Source organism: Astatotilapia calliptera, chromosome 5 (assembly GCF_900246225.1).
Source record: "Astatotilapia calliptera chromosome 5, fAstCal1.2, whole genome shotgun sequence".
Lineage (NCBI taxonomy): Eukaryota > Metazoa > Chordata > Actinopteri > Cichliformes > Cichlidae > Astatotilapia > Astatotilapia calliptera.
The window spans coordinates 25,918,855-25,940,193 of NC_039306.1; the positions used below are offsets into that span (position 1 = coordinate 25,918,855).

Below are 21,339 nucleotides of genomic sequence, written 5' to 3' on the forward strand. Positions count from 1 at the left end.
GATGCTTTTCAAAAAAACATGTCCTGTAATAACACATAAAGCAAACCTGTGGCTAAACTAAGAATCATTTCGAAAACGAATATTACTAGTTCAAAACTGCCTTAGACCTTTGCTGTTCTTCATGCTATGGAAGAATGTCTGTCCATGACCAATTTAAACTTAAGTGCCACAAAAACACAGCCCTATATCAGTAGTCCTGTGCATATTCTCTATAGTAACAAATGACATTTGCACATTAACATCACACACAGAGAGTAAATGCTTTTTATTATGTGTGATAAACAGGACACTAACATGATTGGCCAAAAGTTGGAGAAAAGCCACAGTTGTCCTTCCCAAAAGGTTGATTCTGTCCATCTGGACGTAGTGGGAGAAACGTTTCGTCACTCAACCAAGTGACTTCTTTAGTCTCAGCTGACTGCAGGTTTCCCCAAACTTATAAACAGTACATTCGCACAATGACTGAAACCAGCCCACTAGATGATTGAGCATACACACAGTTGTCTGTATTTGGCTGAGATTCAGCACTTCAGCACACGTCTTCTTCTGCAGCTTTCTGAGCATCTCCTTCTGTGGACACGCCACTTCACCCATCACCACAGCAACCACCTCTTGTCCTCCACCAAGCCTCTAAAAACATACTGTTACCAACTTTACATATTATGTTAGAAAAACATACTTACACAGATAACGGTTCAGATGTTTCCTCACAGAGGAGTGGAGTCTTGCCTAGGATTTTCATCACTTTTAAAAATATCATTGCTCGGCACAATCAAAGGCATTGGTTACTACTGACAACAAGAAATAACCATTTTTTAGTAGTGGGGAGGGAGGGTAACAGTATGCAATATACTCAGTTTTAGGTATTCAGTGTTAACTGTAGCTAGGCTCAAAGTGTTAATGCTAGCTTATTTTAAAAAACAACATTGGCATATGCAAAAACCTAGGGTGGCACTACGGGTGGCAAGAGATTATTTTAGGGTGGCACATAACACCCTTGTTGATCCGCCCCTGAGTATAAGGCGGCTGTGGCACTACAAAGTGCTGTTTCTTTGTTATTTATTGTAGACTGTACTATTTTTTATTCTTTATCATGCTGTTGCAACACAACAGTTTCACTTGTGGTATCAATAAAGTATATATTTATCTATCTATCTATTTATTTAAACAAACAAATAATCATCATGGGCATTTTTAATATTCCTGAAATGTATAGAACAAAAGTATTAAATGTTTTTATTTTTTTTAAGATTTTCACATGAGGCCACTTAGTTTGACATGCCTACCTTACTGACTGTGAGTAAATATTAGTCAGTGATATCAGTAACTTTTATATATAGACTATGCAGTTTTCACTATAAGTTTTATTCAGAGTAAGCCACCACAATATATATACTTCCTGCTCTTTCTGTGTATATTATTGAATGCAATACAGCAATGGGAAATTATGTGTGAAATTATAAAGTTGTGAAACAGTGAGTAATTGTGCCTTGTGTCTCGTTGCCATCATCGTGCCAACTGGGATGCAACCAACAGCATCATTAATCAGCAGCGGATGGCATATCTGGGTGTAGCAGGAGCTCTTTGTGCAAGATTTAATGACAACAACACACACACACGCTTTCAACTGCAGAACTTACATGTAAGTGTCCATATTAGAACAGTTTACAATTCAAAAAAAGGTTTTAGCTGGTTTATTTTTTTATTTTTTTAAATGAGCATTACTTCAGAACTGTCTGAGTACTTCAAGTCCACTATAGCTGATTTGAGATAATCAGATTTGTCAGTCGATGCGTCCTTTATGTCTTTATCAATTATTCATCTTTATTTGTACATTTCCTCTAGTCATGGATCATTTGACTGCCAGAATATCTCTTTTCCCCTCTAATCAGCAGCTCTTTCTTAAAATGGATGGACTTGTTCTGTCTGCAAGTGTAACCACACACTTGAGGAAAAATGAGACATAATTAAATTTGCAGTGCAGTTCTTTTCTGCAGGATTTCCCCCATTCTCTGTGTTGCTATAAGTGCATGATTATGATATATTACATTTAGGTTTGCATTTAGAGTTTATTAAATCAGACAAACTGCTGTAAAAGGCACACACCCCTTTTAATGAGTTTATGCAGACAGGCAAGTCAACAAACATCCTTGCATCATTGAAGCATTGCACACCAGAAAACTGTATGGTGACATGTTTTTCTTACATTCGCGATCAAGTTTTCTTTTTTAGGCATTGTTTACTCGAATAACAAGTTTACAGATTTCCTCTGTCTGTCTAAAAGTTGCGTGGATACTACAAAAACAAGATCGACATTACAAACAAAAGTGTTATGTGCATTTCAAGACTAAAAAAGTATGAGGATGGTCTAATGCACAGAAGTTTGAAAGGAAGCACCCTGCAGATTGTGCTGAGTTAAGTCTTCTCACTGGCACCATTGGAAAGGTAATGGATCCACAAACAGCCTCATGGGGAGCACTTGGCAGGTATATAGTGCATCTACTTAGGCCCATACACTGAAGCACGACCCACTCTCTCTATACATCCTGTGTAAAGTGAAGTTTTTATGGCATGACAACTGTCCAATCCACATCAGAGGAAGATGTGCACCTAAAAGATGCAATGCAATCCAATTAGTCCTGAAAAATACTGAAGTTGAGCAGCTTACAATGTTACATTTTTGTTGAGGTGGTGTATTTAATTCAATTATCTGGTCATTGAAAGGCTGTGGTTTCCGATGAGGATGTATTAGATTACAGTCTACTGTAAGTGTGCTTTATATTTTAACCACAATAAAGGGAACTCTGCACATTACATCACAGCCTTACTTTGGAGTTCAAGCAACAGCACTCTGACAGCAAAAGCTGAAAGATAGAAGCTTTACACAGGTAGTTTTGTTGCAGAGATATATTGTTGTATCCCACTATAGATGAACAGATTTGACATCAGCCGCAATGTATTCTTTAGTCAGGGACAAAAAGTTAGCATACTTAGTTCACAGGACGTTTTCAAAGGACAGCAGAGGAATCTGCTAAGTGAGTCTGCAAAAGTGTGGAAAAGCTATTGGCAAGTGAGTACTGTGAAAAGATAATGTGCATAGGTGGACTCCAAAACATCCCATCAATTAAATTACAAGTGGAATCATCCACTCAGAGAGTGGTTACTGGAAAGGGCTCCCTCCTTTTTTCACTGCTCCAGAGCCAAAGCATCACGAACGACAACAAAAACAACAACAACTTTCATTTCGTGAAACCTGACGCTTGGTAAACACTCTGCTCCACAAGTCAGACACATTCAAAAATGGATTAGACAGTTTGAAAATGGGCGAAAACTCTATAAAAATATTATTTTTTTAATAACTTAACATTTTATGAGCAGTATATCTTTTAAAGTACAAGAAGAAATGTTGAAACTAAACTTAATTATAAAAAGAAATCCAACTCTATTTATAAATTACAGATGTTAAACTCTGATTTACTAATGAAACAATTATCTTACATAGAGGTGAAATAAGCCCTAGTTTGTTCTCAGGCGAACAGCAAGAACAAGTCAGGCAGTGTTCAGTGCTCAAGCATATTCACAATGCATTTTTTAACAGTGCTGTTTCTCAGAAAAGTGCAGACGAAAGGAGGGAAAAAAAAAAAAAGTCCCTTTTGCATTGGCTCAGTATTACTAGTTTCAACATATGCTATCAGTTACTGTAGAACTGTTTAAAACCTTTAAAGTTAGTTACTTCCTTTGCAGTCGCTTCAGTTTAGTAGGAACATAAGTCATGAAATAAATCATAGCAAATGGGAGAAAAAAATGGCACGGGAGATGATTTACAGTGTGTATGTAACTGTACGAGGGAATGGCTATATGTAATTTCCAGTAACAGTTAAAATCCTCCTGTATTTCTGAAGTAATAAATAATGATGGTGCATGCAGAGAAATAAAAGGAGGTATTGATCATTTGCAGATCATCAAACCCGCTCAAGAGTCACAGTCTCTCCTCCACTAATCTCAATAAGAATCCCATATATGGTCCTAGGCACAGCTCATAGCTGCTGAAAATAAATATATTAACAAATTAAATGAAATCAGGCAAGAAAGTGAGTTTTCTGGAAGAGGCTTCACTGGCCCATGGTGCAAATGGGAATGACGATGATGAGAATGATAGTCACTGCAGTGGCTATAAGTGCAATCAGCTTGCAGATCTTGGCCCGGCGGAGATCAGCTTCTTTACGCCTGAGTAGAGCATCGTAGCCTGGATTGTAGATGTCGTCCATCCAGAACTCCATGTTGTTCGGGTTCAGAGACTCGGGAGCCTGAGGGACATAATTCCATTTAGTTTCTATACCAAGTAGATATATATTTATTATTTCACACTTGTTCCATGTTTTTATTGGCTGACCATTCATTTCCTTTTGCACTAAGACATTAAATGTGCAACACATAAATATAAATAAAGTTTGACTGATCGATATGGATGTCAGCTGACTCTGCATTAGGCACTGATATTAGGCAATCAAAAAAAAAAAAATCATACAACATATTTGCTTGTGTCATTTCCACACTGCTTGTGTCGCTTTAAAAGTCAGAAATTCTTGCCTGTAAGTCCAATGGTGAGATTCGTGCTTCTCTGTCATCTACAGTCCATATTGGTCTTCCCCTTCCCTCGGCCAATCTGGGGTCCAGGACCTTTCCAGAGCTTAGCCCCCCTGTGAGACTGCTGTCTTTGTGGTGGAACAGGGATGAGTTAAACACTTGTTCCACCAGGCTGGCAGGCTTTTGGGAGAGTAGGTTAGTGGTGCTGCCCGACTGATCTGCCTAGAATAAATATGCACCAAACACAGATTTTATGTATGCTGTTTAGATGACAACACATCTTTAAAGTATTTAAAATTCCGTAAGTCGACAATGTTAGTTATGCTAAATACCACAATGTATACACATTTCAATATACTTCTTTTCAGTCTTGACCAAATCTTAGTCATCCTAAAAGTTTAAACCAATAGCTCACTTGTCAAACAACCACATAATCACAGATGTCTAGTCGGCAAAATACAGAGTTAAAAACATGCCTTTTTGAGGCTGAACATCATGTTTATACTCATGGCTGAAACTGTTGTGTACATTTAAGGGCGATTAATTATATGCTTATGAACTAATCTCTAATCTAACATTTATTTTTTGTATCATAGAAAATATAGGATCAAATACTATGTGGAATTACTCTACCTGCCCGGTTTTTCTTTGTGAAGCTTTGCCATCTTTACTTTTCGAGAATGACACAGTCCAGTCTCTTGCAGAGTTAGACACATTCAGTTGTTTGGAGTCAGAGACACTTTTCTCTTCAGGCTGGGTTTTAGAGGCACGACTAGATGATGCATCCTTCTTCCCTTCTTTCACGCCCTTTGAATCTGCCTGACCTTTGCTGCTTTCTGTTTGATCTCCTGGAGTATTCCAACGGCTCCAGTCCAGACTACTGGAGCTGGTAGCGGGAAACAGATGTCCAGATGCAGACAAAGGTTGAGGTTCTGATGATTCGGAAGGAGTTAAAGGGTGGCTCATGAAAGAGGAGACACCACTAAGAGGTTCAAGCCATCTCCCACCTGTAACTTGTCCGCCACCTCCGGGTGGCTGCTGGATCTTTTCATCTAATCGCTGTAAAGCAGAAAGTACCTGGGAAATCTCAGACTTCACATCATTCAGCGATTCTAGTTGTCTTTCTATCTGGCTCATACGAAGCAGTAACTTACAGACACTGGCTTTCAGCCCATCGTCACTGCTTTCTAGAGAGTGAAAGAGCCTCTGGAGTTGACCTAGCCGGCCACGTCTAGCCTCAGGGGTGTCCTGGTTAGCGGTGCTATCACTGGGGTGCAGGACTCCTGTGGAACCACACATACTAATGTCATCTAAGAAACGAAAGATTGCACTGATGTCATCTTCCCCAAACTCAGGGTCATCTAATGAGGTCATAAAAGAGAGGCGATCAGCATGAACAAGGCTACGGAGTCGCCGAGGGTCCGGTGGGTCTGTCTGTGTTGCCTGAGCTTTGAATCCATCAGCTCCACCTGGCAATCCACTATCTCCACTCTCTCCTCCTGAAGACCCCCCAAAGCCCCTACTGATAGCAGGGGTTGAACGTCTTGGAAGTTGCCCCCCTTGTGATTCTATGCCCATCCCAATGCTGTCTAGGCCTAGCCGATCCTCTAGACTGTGACTTTTACTGCTCCATGCATGCTTTTTTGTCCTAGGAGGTTGAAGGTGCCGTGGGGATGGCTCCGGGATAGAGCCGGGTCCGAAATACGTTGAGTCCTGTAGGTCATCCAAGCTTTCATGTTTAACTCGCTGCTCTGGAGTCTGGTAAACTGCTGTTGGTGATGGGTAAGGATTAGGGATCATATCAAAGCTGAGATTGTCGAATCCTTTCTGCCCTTTGTTGGGACTGGGAGACTCACTGCTAACAGTGACCTGGGGTATTAAAGGTGGCTGGTTGTGGAAGTCTTTCCTGAAGATGGTTCTCTTCTGGTCAACCGATGTTCCCTGTTCAGCTTCAAACACCTCCACGGTGGCAGAATCTCCACTAGACTCACTGTCTGTTTCCAAAGGTAGGTAGATATTCTTCATTGCGTTGTCAGAGATTTGACTGCTAGGATACAGAAGGGTGGTGTGAGGCAAGTCGAAAGACACAGCCCTCGCTCTTATTGGGGGGGAGGACACAAGTGAGATAGGATCCGGGGGAAGACTTGCTCGTTTCCGCGCTGAGTAATTTGATTTTGGAAAAAGCAAGTGCTGGTCAATTGGCTGGCCACTGGAGTCAGAGTGGGTGCGTACTCGTTCTCGACCAGGGATATTCAGCTGGTGGATCCCAGGCAGACTGGGGCCTGGGGACTGGTCAACAGGCAGGACAGTGGGAGCTCTCATTGGTTGGCTCCCTTCAGAGACCCCACCCGTCATCTGAATAAGATTGAAGATAGTTACTATGTCAGCAGCGACACCTATGGGTGATAGCCCCTGGCCTCTGGTAGAAACTCTGTCCCTGAACAGAGTGGCTGGGAAACAGGGATCCCTGCTAGCTGCCGCAAAGAGCAAACTCCTGAGCTCAATAAGGTGCTCGAGGTCAAAGCGGCTGCTGACCATACGACAAAGATCCTGGAACGTAAGCCACTGGCGCATATTGGCCAGTTCCTCCAGGATCCCCAGAAGAACTCCAGGGTATTCCTGCTGCAGGTTAGCCATGGTTGCTCACCTGACAAGCAGAAGAAAGCAGTTAGGATAGGCAAAGTTTGCTACAATTTAAATATAGCAATTCTCAAATGCAAGACAATGCCACAAAACTACTAAGTATTAAAGCCACTTAAACATGATTGCAAAGGGAATTGAAGTCCTATATTTGACCAGTCAAAAAGTGAGTGAAGATAAAATAGTTTCCCCAGGAAAGCATGTTTGTTGAATTACTTAAATCAGAATAATGCACATGCTGTGTATAAATAACAAAAAACAATAGTGATGTAAGTGAAGTTATTGTAGCCTAGGCATTACTACTACTACACATTTCTTTTGTATTATTATTATAAAAATATAGTTTACCGGTTCTAAATGATGTCTTACTCATTTTACAGTCACATTTATTATGCTGAGGTTCTTATATTAGCTTACAAGTTTCTGTTAGTTACAGAAGTGATTCAGACACCTTCCTGTACAGAGGATACTTTTTTCAGTTTTGGAAAGCGACCTTATTCTGGGGTCCTAAAATAAACGATCATCTGATCTGATGACGGCGTCACACTGCGCACACTTACCTCACTGGACATTTTTAATCCACCTTTTCTATTAACAGCTTCAGGGCATTTACTGAACAAATGAAGACCATATGGATGAACATACTGACGTGCATTTGGAAACTCCAATTGTTGCATTTGTAAATGATCTAAATATACAAACAGTATGGACCGCTGTCTTTCTTTTGTTTTTAAAGAAAAAAAAAAAGACCATGACCTCTTTTGGATTAGTGTGTCAGATGGGATAAAACCAATTACAGAAAAATGCTGCAAATATGCAATTTAGGTTGTAAACACGTCGGTAACAGTGAAGCATATCCCAAGGCAAACCTAAGTGTATTTCCACTTACCTGAATCTACCAGTGCAGAATTACAGCCACGCCTGTATCCATCAACCAAACATCCAGATTTACACTGACAGAGAAACCGTATTCCAAATAGGTCTGGTGTAGCATCGTTTTAGTCATTCTTCTCACGGGCTTCTCTGCGTTTGAATCAGTGTCGAGCCCACAGCCCAGGCAGGAGAGGAGAAAATTAGAAATCAGGTCATCTTCCCACAAGTCCCTGCAGTCCCCTAAGGGACCTCAAAATACATCCAAACGGTTTCCCCTCACCACAGATCAGTGACGACACTTGTAAAGTCAACAGTACACCGACATTTCTAACTGACACAGTGCAGGAGAAACACTCTTGGCAGGGCACTGTGATGTGCAAGAGTGGGTCAGGACCTGGAGCATATTTTCTCAGGCTGCCATGGCAATAATTGGCTATGTGTGCAAGATGAGCATGAAAATAAAGGGCAGATTAAAAATTGATGTTTGCTAATTGACACTCCTTCAACTTCAAACCGACAGTGAACCATAAGGTGCAGGCTAAATTGCCTGCTGGATTGCTGTGCACACACAAAAGTGTCTGCCAGACTCCAGCCCTCCCAGAGTTTTCACCATTACTCTGCATTATCATCCATAAAGGGTTGTACTTAAAACCCCATTAGACCAAGAGAGATGCGAGGCTTTCATCGCTGAGTAGTAGCACTCTGCTACAATGAGGATGGACATCTCTAATTCATCCAACAACTCACTAGAAAAGCATCCATCATCCTGTGTACTCAGGAATCAATACAGAGAATGAGCAGTGGTATGAAAAGCAGTGTGGGTGTAGGCAGTAAATGCTTTACTGACAGGGCCAGTTGAGTAGCAGCTCTCATAGTCGGGTATGAAAGAAAGACACAATTCATCACTTTCAGTGAGTCGTTATGTCATGATACACTTAAAAATACAGAAAAACTGAGGGAAACATTTCAGAATAACAGTATTTAAACTCTGACTTAAAACCTTTTTATGACAATACTAGTATCAACAGAGACATTTTGGCTTTATAAGAGGAAAACTATAACAACAACAAAAGAGTCAACCTTTTACAGAATATTACTGCAGGAAAATGTAAACGCTGTGAAATGATGTCAACTCTGATGAGATTCTCGTTTTCTTTCCTTCTTCTGTTTTGAACTCTTCACTGGTGTTACTACAGTCGGGGTGAGTGAAGGGTTCAAAGCTGGATCTAATGCTGGATTAAGGGCCAGCAGGTCCAGTATCGGGGCACTCTGATCACCTGTTCAAACGCAAACAAATTAAAAAGGACATGAAAGAGTGAAATGGGAATATACACAATTTAATTGTCTGGGGTAAGGGTGGTTACCAATGTCGTCCTCTTCACTGCTGTGTTCTGGATCATGGCTCTGGACAGAAATCCGGGCCAAAGCTGCAAGCTCAGTTATGAAGCTTTCTTCTGCCTCCTAATGGACAAAGCATCACAATGTTAACACAACACATCTAAAGGATGTAAATACACCTACTAGCAAAAAGTACAGTGCAGACGAAGCATACTAACCAGTAACTCTTCTTTGACCCTTTGCATGGTTTGATCCTGGGCTATTTTCTTTTGCCTAAGCTGCTCGCAAGTCATCTCCTGATCCAGATCATATTGCTCCAGCACCTTTCTTTTGTGAAGTTCAACCCTAATACATTTGAAAACAAAGATAAATTGAAAATTATATACAGTGGTCCCTCGTTTATCGAGCGAGTTACGTTCTAAAAATAACCCGCGAAGTAGCGCGCTGGGCCATTTATATGGATACATCATAATAACATCGGAATGGTTGGTAATATTAAAGTCCTGTTTGTGGCACATTAGTATATGTGAGGGGGCAAACTCCTCAAGATGGGTGGTGACCATGGTGGCCATTGAGAAGTCGGCTATCTTGGATACAACCTTTTCAATAGGAAGAGGGCCATGTGACACAGTTGTTGGAACAACAAAAGTGATGGTTTGGTGTGGTATATGGGTTACAACGATAGTGGGTCCATTCTTCATCAATGGAAACCTCAAGGCGACTGGATATTTGAAATTGCTACATGATGATGTGTTTCCCTCTTCATGCACTGAAGCTGGCACGTTCCCTGAGTTTTTCCAGCAAGATGGTGCACCACCACATTATGGGTGCCAGGTCCGAGCATTCCTAGATGAACAGTTTCCTGGAAAGTGGATTGGTCGTCGTGGGCCAGTTGAATGGCCCCCAAGGTCTCCCGGTCTGACCCCCTTAGACTTTTATCTTTGGGGTCATCTGAAGGCAATTGTCTATGGTGTGAAGATACGAGATGTGCAGCACCTGAAACTACGGATACTGGATGGCTGTGCTGGCATTTCTCCTGCGGTGTTGCTATCAGTGTTTGAAGAGTGGGAGAAGAGGGTTGCATTGACAATCCAACACAATGGGCAGCACATTGAACACATTTTTTAAGTGGTGAGAAACTTGTAAATAACTCATAAAAGAATAAAGTTACGTTGAAACCAAGCACACCATTGTTTTTCTTGTGACATTACCAATAAGTTTGATGTGTCACATGGCCCTCTTCCTATTGAAAAAACAAAAGTTGTATCTAAGATGGCCGACTTCTAAATGGCCACCATGGTCACCACCCATCTTGAGGAGTTTGCCCCCTCACATATACTAATGTGCCACAATAAGGACTTTAATATCACCAACCATTCCCATGTTATTATGATGTATCCATATAAATGGCCCACCCTGTATAATCCGTTGTGCCATATGGTCTGAAAACCCCCCCGGTAACTTCTGCCTTCCTTTAGCATGTCCAGAAGTCCAACTTTTTGTGCGATGGTTAGCATCTTCCTCTGCCTTTTGGGTGCTAGGGCAGGTACCTTTTACAGTGCAAAATGTTTCGTCGACATTGTTGTGTTTGTTGGGGAGAAAACTTACAAACATACAGTACAGCACTTCGAGTCACAATGCTAGCGATCTGTAATTCTGTAATGTACAGGAGACACAGCACGGAGGAGATTGATTGACAATGGTCTCCAGCTGATCAGGACACAGAACACAATGTGCTGTAAAAAAATAAATAAATTAAAAAAAGCATGCAAGATTGCACACCAAAAAAAATCGTCGAAACAGTGAGGGTACGAAAGGTGAACCGTATTATACCAAGGGACCACTGTACATGTTTTGTAAGAATTAATTTACAATAAAGTACCACTTAAAAAAAAAAAATACCAGCTCTACCAGTTTTATGTACCTCTGTTGGAATTCAGCAGATCCGGGTTTCTTGCTCCAGTTCATTAGCTCTCTCAGCAAGGCCCTGCTGCTCTCTTGCCCCTCATTCACCTCTGAAGGATTGAAGGAAATGTTTACAAGAGTAAATAGAGTAAGGTGGATTTTCTGTCTACTGACTACTAGCTGCCGTACAATTTTAAATGTAAAACTTGCCATTTATTATGCTCATTTCAGCTCTATTATGTTATTTTCTGACTCTAATAGAACACCTCTTCTTGATTCACAGATCAAAAGAAGCTTCAGTTATCTCACATTGGAAAATGGTGAACTCTATTCGATCAAGCACTTCTGAAGCAAGTCATTTCAGCTTCTCCTTCCTCCTTACAGGAAATCATTCATAGCTTAAGCAATAACAACACATCTGACTAGCATCATCTGCTCTCTTCTGTTAACAGTTTATCTCAACCCTGTACTATCACAGCTCTTACAGTAACACTCGCTAAGTGTTCACAGTCAGTGCTGTGTACTGGGAGAAAATGCCTAGAGTATTGCCTCCTTTTGAGGGAAATCAAATAACCACTTTATATATGAGTTACCTATCACCTTGAAGTAGTTTATAGGTAACAAGTCCTATTCTTCATACCTTGTTACAACTAAGGTATACCAAAGAGCATCTCTGAGCACACAACACATCAACCTTGAAGTAGATTGGCTACAGCAGCAGAAGACCACAATGAGTGGCACACCTGTCAGCTAAGAACAGGAAACTGAGGCTAGGCTCACCAAAACATTGGAAATACAAATCGAGTGTAACCAACATGAAGGCACCAATCCATCCTTCCTCTTCAACCATTTTACATCAAATAGCTCAAAGTGGTTTGTTGACAATAAGTTCATTGTACTTAATTGTCCTCCAGTCACCAGATTTCAAACCGAAAGAACTCCTTTGGGATTATTTGGAAGGGGACATTTGTAACAAATGAGAAAATTATTTTACAAATAAGAAGGCAGCTCCTTCAAGATTGAATACAGGGTTACTCTGGTTACTTTAGTTTAAAAACTAAACTCGTGCTGGGTCTGTCTCACCCTGGTTTATTTTTGAATCATCCTGGCGCAGTTTTCTGGTGATATCCTGTAGGTGGGAATAGTAGCTTCGGACCAGCGAAGTAAGAGAATCTTTGGTCAAGTAAACGCTCTCTGCAGCAGCTTCCGTCATGTGGTGCTAGTGGAATAAAAAGGTTTTAGCCTGCAACCTAATGAAAACCAACCACTGGAAGCTAATTCTCAGTTTATTAAAATAAGTGAAATTAAATAACTTTCACCCAGGTCTTACCTTCAGGCTAGAAGCGGTCTGTAACTCTGTAGGCGGGTCTTCCCTCATTTGTTGAATGGCATAGCTTAGGGTGTTGCCTAGTACCAGCTGTGCATGGCTCTGAAGGAGCTCTGTTCCCGTTTCCAGTTCAGACAGGAACTCCTGCTGGAAGCTATTCCCCAAGAGCTGACTCTCTGGGCCCAGATGTCTCTCTGCTAGGCTGGGCCTGCCATTCTGTGACCGTTAGCAGATAACAGTGTTCAACAGAAGAATTATTAAAACACTGAACAAATTAAAAACAACTGTGTTTATATGTGTGAATTTTCCCACCTTGAGAGTTAAATTGACACACAGCGGGTTTTTACTGGGATCTTCTATTAGTAGAGCTCTGAAATCAGTCTGAGATAGTGCCTTCAGCTTGGACAGCCTCATCTCTTTCAGCATATGTAGACAAAAGTGCCTGACCACAAAGTGCCTCTGCACAACCAGCAGAAAGTGCTCATGTTTCTTCTCTATCAGCTTCCCCATTTCACTAAGAGAAATATTACATTCCATTACTTCCTATTAACTCATAAGTGGATTTGGCCACAGTGCAGACCTAGTTTTTTTATACACTCAATATGTCATAAATATTTTTTACGATTTTACCTGTTGAGTGTGTAGCTCTGTTTGGCTACCATGTCTTGGATGAGCTTCATCTGTTGTTCCCTCAGGTGTTGCAGACAGGACTGCCCTAAAGCAATCCCTTCAGTCCATACCTACACAAAGAGAAGCTCAGTTTAAAACAAGGAAAAGCAATTTTGTAAGATTCTCATTTAATTAGATCACTGGGCAGGGTTTAAAAATCGGAAGAAATTACTGTATTTTCCGCACTATAAGACGCATGTAAAATCCTGAAATCTTCACAAAAATCAACAGTGCGCCTTATAATCTAGTGCGCCTTATGTATGAATTTTGGTTTGTGTTTACTGACCTCAAACTGATTTTATGTGGTACACGATGCTCAAAAATCTGTCAAAAACATTTTTTAGTACCACTTTTCGGAGCATTACGGTTACCGTTGCCAGGAGCCTCGCGGAGTAATACGTACTGTGCTTCAACATAACATTACCGTGTTGTGTGTGTATAACGACTCCAAAATGGCACCCCTCGAAGAGACATGCTTACAAAGTGGATTTTAAACTCTGAGCAATCAGTTATGCAGTAAAAAATGGAAATAGAGCAGCTACGAGACAATTCGGTATTAATGAGTCCATGGTGCGCAAGAGGAGGAAGCAAGAAGATGACCTAAAACTAATAAAGAAGACCAAAAGGAGTTTCCGAAGGGAACAAGGCGCGATTGCCGCAGTTAGAGGACAAAATTGAACAGTTATTGAACAGAGAACAGTAGGTAGAAGTGTCTCTACAGTCTCTATTCGACTCAAGGCAACAGCGGTAGCACGTGACATGCAGATCAACGACTTTCGAGGGGGACCCTCTTGGTGCTTCCGTTTTATGAAAAGGCATAATCTCTCAATCCGCACAAGAACTACTATCTCACAGCAACTACCAAACGATTACAAAGAAAAGCTGGCCATTTTCCGCACCTACTGCCAGAATAAGATCACTGAAAAGAAGACCCGGCCAGAACTCATCACTAACATGGACGAGGTCCACCTCACCTTTGACATCCCTGTGAACCGCACTGTCGAGAAAACAGGGACCAGTACGGTATCTATATGCACCGCAGAGAAGGAGAAGTCATCCTTTACTGTAGTTCTGGGCTGCCAAGCTAATGGCCAGAAACTACCACCCATGGTCATTTTCAAGAGGAAGACTTTGCCAAAAGAAAAGTTTCCGGCCGGCGTCATCGTCAAGGCTAACTCAAAGGGATGGATGGACGAGAAGATGAGCGAGTGGCTGAGGGAAGTTTATGTCAAGAGACCGGATGGCTTTTTCCACAAATCTCTGTCTCTTTTGATCTACAACTCCATGCGTGCCCGTCTCACCACTACAGGGAGTGCAGAATTATTAGGCAAATGAGTATTTTGTCCACATCATCCTCTTCATGCATGTTGTCTTACTCCAAGCTGTATAGGCTCGAAAGCCTACTACCAATTAAGCATATTAGGTGATGTGCATCTCTGTAATGAGAAGGGGTGTGGTCTAATGACATCAACACCCTATATCAGGTGTGCATAATTATTAGACAACTTCCTTTCCTTTGGCAAAATGGGTCAAAAGAAGGACTTGACAGGCTCAGAAAAGTCAAAAATAGTGAGATATCTTGCAGAGGGATGCAGCAGTCTCAAGATTGATGATCACGCTTCAGAAGCTTTGCAAACAATCAAGCGTTTCATTCAAAATAGTCAACAGGGTCGCAAGAAGTGTGTGGAAAAACCAAGGTGCCAAATAACTGCCCATGAACTGAGAAAAGTCAAGCGTGCAGCTGCCAAGATGCCACTTGCCACCAGTTTGGCCATATTTCAGAGCTGCAACATCACTGGAGCGCCCAAAAGCACAAGGTGTGCAATACTCAGAGACATGGCCAAGGTAAGAAAGGCTGAAAGACGACCACCACTGAACAAGACACACAAGCTGAAACGTCAAGACTGGGCCAAGAAATATCTCAAGACTGGTTTTTCTAAGGTTTTATGGACTGATGAAATGAGAGTGAGTCTTGATGGGCCAGATGGATGGGCCCGTGGCTGGATTGGTAAAGGGCAGAGAGCTCCAGTCCGACTCAGACGCCAGCAAGGTGGAGGTGGAGTACTGGTTTGGGCTGGTATCATCAAAGATGAGCTTGTGGGGCCTTTTCGGGTTGAGGATGGAGTCAAGCTCAACTCCCAGTCCTACTGCCAGTTTCTGGAAGACTCCTTCTTCAAGCAGTGGTACAGGAAGAAGTCTGCATCCTTCAAGAAAAACATGATCTTCATGCAGGACAATGCTCCATCACACGCGTCCAAGTACTCCACAGCGTGGCTGGCAAGAAAGGGTATAAAAGAAGAAAAACTAATGACATGGCCTCCTTGTTCACATGATCTGAACCCCATTGAGAACCTGTGGTCCATCATCAAATGTGAGATTTACAAGGAGGGAAAACAGTACACCTCTCTGAACAGTGTCTGGGAGGCTGTGGTTGCTGCTGCACGCAATGTTGATGGTGAACAGATCAAAACACTGACAGAATCCATGGATGGCAGGCTTTTGAGTGTCCTTACAAAGAAAGGTGGCTATATTGGTCGCGGATTTGTTTTTGTTTTGTTTTTGAATGTCAGAAATGTATATTTGTGAATGTGGAGATGTTATATTGGTGTCACTGGTAAAAATAAATAATTGTAATGGGTATATATTTGTTTTTTGTTAAGTTGCCTAATAATTATGCACAGTAATAGTCACCTGCACACACAGATATCCCCCTAAAATAGCTAAAACTAAAAACTACTTCCAAAAACATTCAGCTTTGATATTAATGAGTTTTTTGGGTTCATTGAGAACATGGTTGTTGTTCAATAATAAAATTATTCCTCAAAAATACAACTTGCCTAATAATTCTGCACTCCCTGTAGATACTGGTGTCAACAGGTCGTTCAAAGTTAAATTATGAGCTGCGTGGGAGCATTGGATGACAGAAGGCGAACACACATTCACCAAGACAGGGAGGCAACGCCGAGCAAGTTACGCCACTATCTGTCAATGGATCGTGGATGCTTGGGCTAAGGTATCAGTCAAGTGTTGTCCGAGCTTTCACAAAGGCTGGAATAATCACTGAACAGCTAAGTAACAGCAACGAGACTGATTCGGATAATGATGAGAGGGATCCGGGCATGCTTAATGCCGAAATTGCCCAGATGTTTAACTCAGACATGGAAGGTGAAGAATCTGATGGAATTGTGGAAGTTGAATGGACTGAAAAAGTTACAGCGTAGTGTTACAGCTTAACAACGTTAAGAGTTACTGTGAATGAGCTTAATAAAGGTCGAGTTATCTGACTGTTTTGTTTGTCTTAATGCGCCTTATAATATGGTGCGCCTTATGTATGAAAACAGACCCACTCTTCAACAGTGCGCCTTATAGTGTGGAAAAAACGGTACAGGGAAAAAAAATTCATTAAATTTGAAATGTGAAATGAAACAATGACACAGATTCAACACAAGTTTTCTACCTGTTCATATGTATCCAGCTCAGCCCTAATGTCATCCAGTTGCTGCCTGGTAGTGCACTCCACCTGCTGTAGCTGAGCAGACAGCTCCTGCTCCAGATCCAGCCACAGTTTCTCACAGTGTTCAGCAGAGAGCTTTGTCTGAGCAGGAACAGAGGAGAGAAAAACATCCTTGGCCAGCTCCCCGAGCCTCTTGGACCAAGAGGTACGAAGTTTCTGAAGACACAGAAACTACATAAGAAAAACAGACGAGCTCTGTAAGCAGACAGAATTTAGCGATTGATCATTTACCTTCCAGAGGTCACAGAGGCCGTCAACCACCCTTCTGTCCTGCTGCTGCTCCAAGTCCCAAATCTGTTGCCTGTGCTTCATCAGCAACTCATGATATACCTGGAGGGCACATAAGCTCAGACTTACTTGCACACTTTCCATGGTCTCTTTTGCCTAGTTATTGTAACTACAGTGACTAAAACTGACAAGAGGAAAATTCCTCAAGTACCAACAGAAAATCATATTCTTTAAAGCTCTTTCACACAATCCCATTTCAACAGTAATCCTTAAGGTATTGGACCTGACCTTGGTAAGCTCCTGTAGGTCACTGGGACTCTGTTTCAGTTCTAAGGCACGGCTCTTCTCCTTGGTGTGACTCCTCTGAAGCTTCTTCCTCTTGGACACCTTTTTGCTGCACTTCTCATTCACCAGCTCATTTGTCTTTTTCATGCAATCTGCAGCATAGAGGAATCTGTCAAGCTCAGGATTATCAAGACAACTGCATTTGTTTTATTGCAGTGCAAAGATAGTTTGATGAATATAGAATAAAAGTTAAGTAATATGCTTTACTTGGTGTATTTAGCAAGTAGTCGTGACAGAACAATGTCTCCTAACTGCATAGCTCCATAGTCTACTTAGGTTTCTCACAATTATTAAAATCTCGAGCACAAAAGGAAATAAAAGTACCAATAAGTCCAAAAAGAAAAGATTCTTTGGCTGAAAATTGTAGGCACAGTTAACGTCTAAACAGCATTGTCCTGTTTTTGTTGTCTATGACAACAGTGAGGGATATGTAGAAAGAGGCTGAGAGTCTGGGATGCACTAATACATACAGTATGATACTCTCTGCTGTCCTGAAAGAACTTGACCTTATTTAAGGAGCTAAAGAGGATTCCCAGAAAATGGCCTATTTTCAGAGTCCACCACTTAAATTTAAGAACTAGGCTAGATATTACAGATTGCCATTTGTCTCTGGGAACCATTTGAGTATATTAGAAGATAACTCCACACACATTTGGTCAATCACTGCAAAACTGTCATTACATTTTTTTTTTCCTGTTTAGTAAATATATGCCTTAAGAAACATACATCTTACTGTCAAATATAATTCTCTTATTTGGTAGAACCACACAATAATTTCATGAGATTCAACTAAAACTATTTCAGTTTATTCGTCTTACCGTCAGTGCACTGCTGAAGGCCTTCAATCAGTGTAGCCTGAATTTTTGAAAGTATCTTTTCCATTTGGCTAAATTTCAACATGTTATCGCTTGTCAGCTGTTCCAGAGTTGTAGCCATCAAGCCTTGCCTTAGAGTCACCTCCTGTCTTAGCAAGGCAGGCTGGGATTGAATGAGACCTGTCAGCTCCTCCCACCACAACAACTTCTGTTGCATTTTCTAAGAAATGGAAAATAACAGAAATACTCAGAAGCATTTTTTCAGTCTTAAAATGATGACAAAAGTGATGAGAATAAAAATAAACGCTACTCCAAATGACGAGTGTTGGTTAACCTTTAGATCTACTTCTTGAGCCTTCAGCAGATGCTTCTCTACTAACAGAAGTGTCTGAATCAGAGTCTGAATCACATTCTGAGCTTCATCTGGAGAGAAAGAGCTGGTCTTCTTAAGTAGCTGTTTGCACAAGTCCTCCACCTGTTTGCTGAAACTTTTGGACTATGAAGAGAAACAAACATTGTGCAGCCATGTTTATTCATGGAAGGACAGCATAAATAGATGGAGTCTAAAAGATGTGAAACAGCTGTTCCTCTCGACTTTTACCATTTGAAGGCCACGTTCAAGAAGATCTTTCTGACTTCTCTCAATTTCTTCCAATGTGCACGGATCATCTTGACTCTTCTCACTCACAGCTTGGCCTGCAGTTAACTGTTTCCTCAACTCATTCAGTTCCTTAAACGATAAAAACTGATGCTTACATTAAAAGTTTTAAAAGTCAGTGATTCTAAATAGAGTACTAGTAATTGACTCCTACCTTTTCTTGCATCTGAAGAATATTCTTGGAAAAGGAAGCATCATTTTTGTCTTTTGGAAACCGATAGTTCAATATTATTTTCACCATCTGTAGAAAAATCTAAAATATGAATAAAAAATATATATTAGTATGACAACATTCTTTAAAGGATATCTACAAGAAATCTAGTACATTATAAGACAGATGATTAAAGCTCACCAGATATTTTTCGTCTTGAAGCTGAGAGCAGTGATGTTGTATGTCCTGCAGGGCCAAACAGTAAAGGCTGATCCTACTTCCAAAACTGTGTAAACAAATGGGTGAGTGTTGTTACTTGGATCTGTGCAATGTGCCATGATTAATTGGTGGTTATAATGTGTGTGTACAGTTATTTTTTACCCCGTTTGTGTCAGTGTGTGAGGATAGTGGGAAACCCTGTTAAATCTCTGGTTCTGTAAGCTCTTGGGGAACAGCGAAGAGAAAATGAACTGACTGCTGCCATCGTTGTCCTGCTCTTGGCTCACAGACTCTCCATCCATGAAGGAGGACGACTCTTCATTAGGCATCACTGGCAACTTTGAGTGCTCATGTAGAGACGGATTGGATGCTCCATCTGCTAAAGGCTGACAGGAACAGTGAAACATAAAGCGGAATCAGTAGCCAAGTAGGCCATGTTTCCTTCTTGTCATTGTAAAACACAACTTGTACATATTCTTTATATCAATTGTATTTCTAACTAGCATTGTGCATATTGTAGTTAATGAAATATGCAGTTAATGGAAGAATGCAACTACTACTTATTAGTGTATGTCAATCGAAGCCAAACTTCCATCAGTTAATTTGCATCAAGTTAATATTCAATCCACTTTGATCACATGCACTTAACAATACTGTGGGTATATTTGGCAAAATATTTTTCAACTGCAGTGTTAGTTAATCACATGGATTCGTCTGCATACGTAAATTCATTCACATTCTACTGATATTTGTGGTAAACAGACAAAATTAACAGCTTCAGCCCCCCAAAAAAGGAAAGACTTTAGCATATCTGGAATAAAACACTGTTTAGTTGTGTACGTGTAATTCTGCCACATGTTCTAGAGATGGTGGACTTACTCTGTATTTTTGGTTGATGGGATAAACCACTTTTGCTCTGGATGCAAAAGCAGCCACATCGCTGTTCACGGGTGGCTGCTTCTTCTCCTGCTCAATAAGTAAACAGAGTAAACTATTAAAGAGAAGTCTTAACCATCAAAAACTTTGTGACACTGAATAAAAATCCAAGTTTATGTATGCACAGTTTTGGTCAGAAGTTTACAAGCAGTCATCATGGGCATGAATGTTGTGGTAATTTTGGACTTGATTTACCTCATTCATGTACCTGTGCAAAACAACACTAACTTTCAGTAATTGAGTCTTAGAGTAATACTTTGTCATGAGTGGTTCCACTTGGAGCCTCCTCCTTGCATTTGCTGACATAGTCCCTTTGGTTGTTGTCTAATTCAGCATCATCAGGTTCAAGCAGTCTACTTGCATTGTAACCCTGATGGGACAAAAGAGAAAACAAACATCTCAAATATGGAATGTAAAGTGTAAGGAATCAATACAGTGGATTCAGCGGATGTGGAAGAGACTATTTATGCTTACTTGTCTCGTCAACAGCAAAGGCTTCAGACAGAAGACATACAAAAGAGCAGCAGCTAATATTCCCGACAGCCCTCCGCACACTGTAGTTACTGTCAGCAGTCCTGTGTACAGATGCAGCGACTCGGGGAAACTGACCAAAACGTCGGTGGCGCATTCCGCCATCATTTCCCTCTCTTCCATCTTTGCTTTGCTTCAAACTGTAGAAATAATACGGAGCATTTTGTAGGACTCATCGAGTAAACAATAACATCTGACGCTAGCTAAAAAAAAACAAAAAAAAAAAACAATCTCTACACCAAACTTATCTGCTCGAGAATGATTTCAAAGGTTTTCGTGTTTCGTTAAAAAATACGGTTCTAAACTTGAGCAAGCTACGATTTCCAGCAACTTATTTGAGCCAAAACCTTGTCCTAAAACGACTAACTAAAAAAAAAGAGGGCTGGAAGGAGATTTTCAGAGTGAGTCAAGACCGTGCTGCTAGATCGGAAATGAAATACGTTTGCTTTCAATGTTAAAGCACGATGAATTATCTCTGCATAAAAATAAGGGAGTCAATGTCTATAAGAACACTGACACAAGTAAGAGAAAAAAAGATTTCCAGCAAACTTAGAGTTTCTTAACATATGTGGGTTTTTTCTAGCGCTATAAAAGTATTTGATT

At 40.9% G+C, this 21,339-nt stretch overlaps 2 protein-coding genes across 2 annotated transcripts; both read right to left on the reverse strand.

The window, feature by feature from the left end:
* Positions 1-2,155: 2,155 nt before the first annotated feature.
* On the reverse strand, positions 2,156-8,142 carry LOC113022738 (major intrinsically disordered Notch2-binding receptor 1-like). The gene is made up of 4 exons (XM_026168475.1): positions 8,117-8,142; positions 5,221-7,234; positions 4,591-4,809; positions 2,156-4,307 (listed from the first exon to the last, which is right to left on the reverse strand). Exons 2-4 carry the CDS (start codon positions 7,222-7,224, stop codon positions 4,113-4,115), a joined length of 2,418 nt encoding a protein of 805 aa, XP_026024260.1. The 5' UTR covers positions 7,225-7,234; positions 8,117-8,142; the 3' UTR covers positions 2,156-4,112.
* An 864-nt stretch (positions 8,143-9,006) lies between these two features.
* evc (EvC ciliary complex subunit 1) lies at positions 9,007-21,153 on the reverse strand. The gene is made up of 20 exons (XM_026168474.1): positions 20,680-21,153; positions 20,462-20,575; positions 20,149-20,235; positions 19,432-19,655; positions 19,252-19,336; positions 19,054-19,152; positions 18,843-18,971; positions 18,576-18,737; positions 18,245-18,461; positions 17,370-17,518; positions 17,085-17,183; positions 16,797-17,009; positions 13,301-13,410; positions 12,983-13,184; positions 12,674-12,886; positions 12,427-12,562; positions 11,363-11,453; positions 9,657-9,783; positions 9,465-9,561; positions 9,007-9,377 (listed from the first exon to the last, which is right to left on the reverse strand). Exons 1-20 carry the CDS (start codon positions 20,857-20,859, stop codon positions 9,229-9,231), a joined length of 2,883 nt encoding a protein of 960 aa, XP_026024259.1. The 5' UTR covers positions 20,860-21,153; the 3' UTR covers positions 9,007-9,228.
* Between the last annotated feature and the right edge of the window lie 186 nt (positions 21,154-21,339).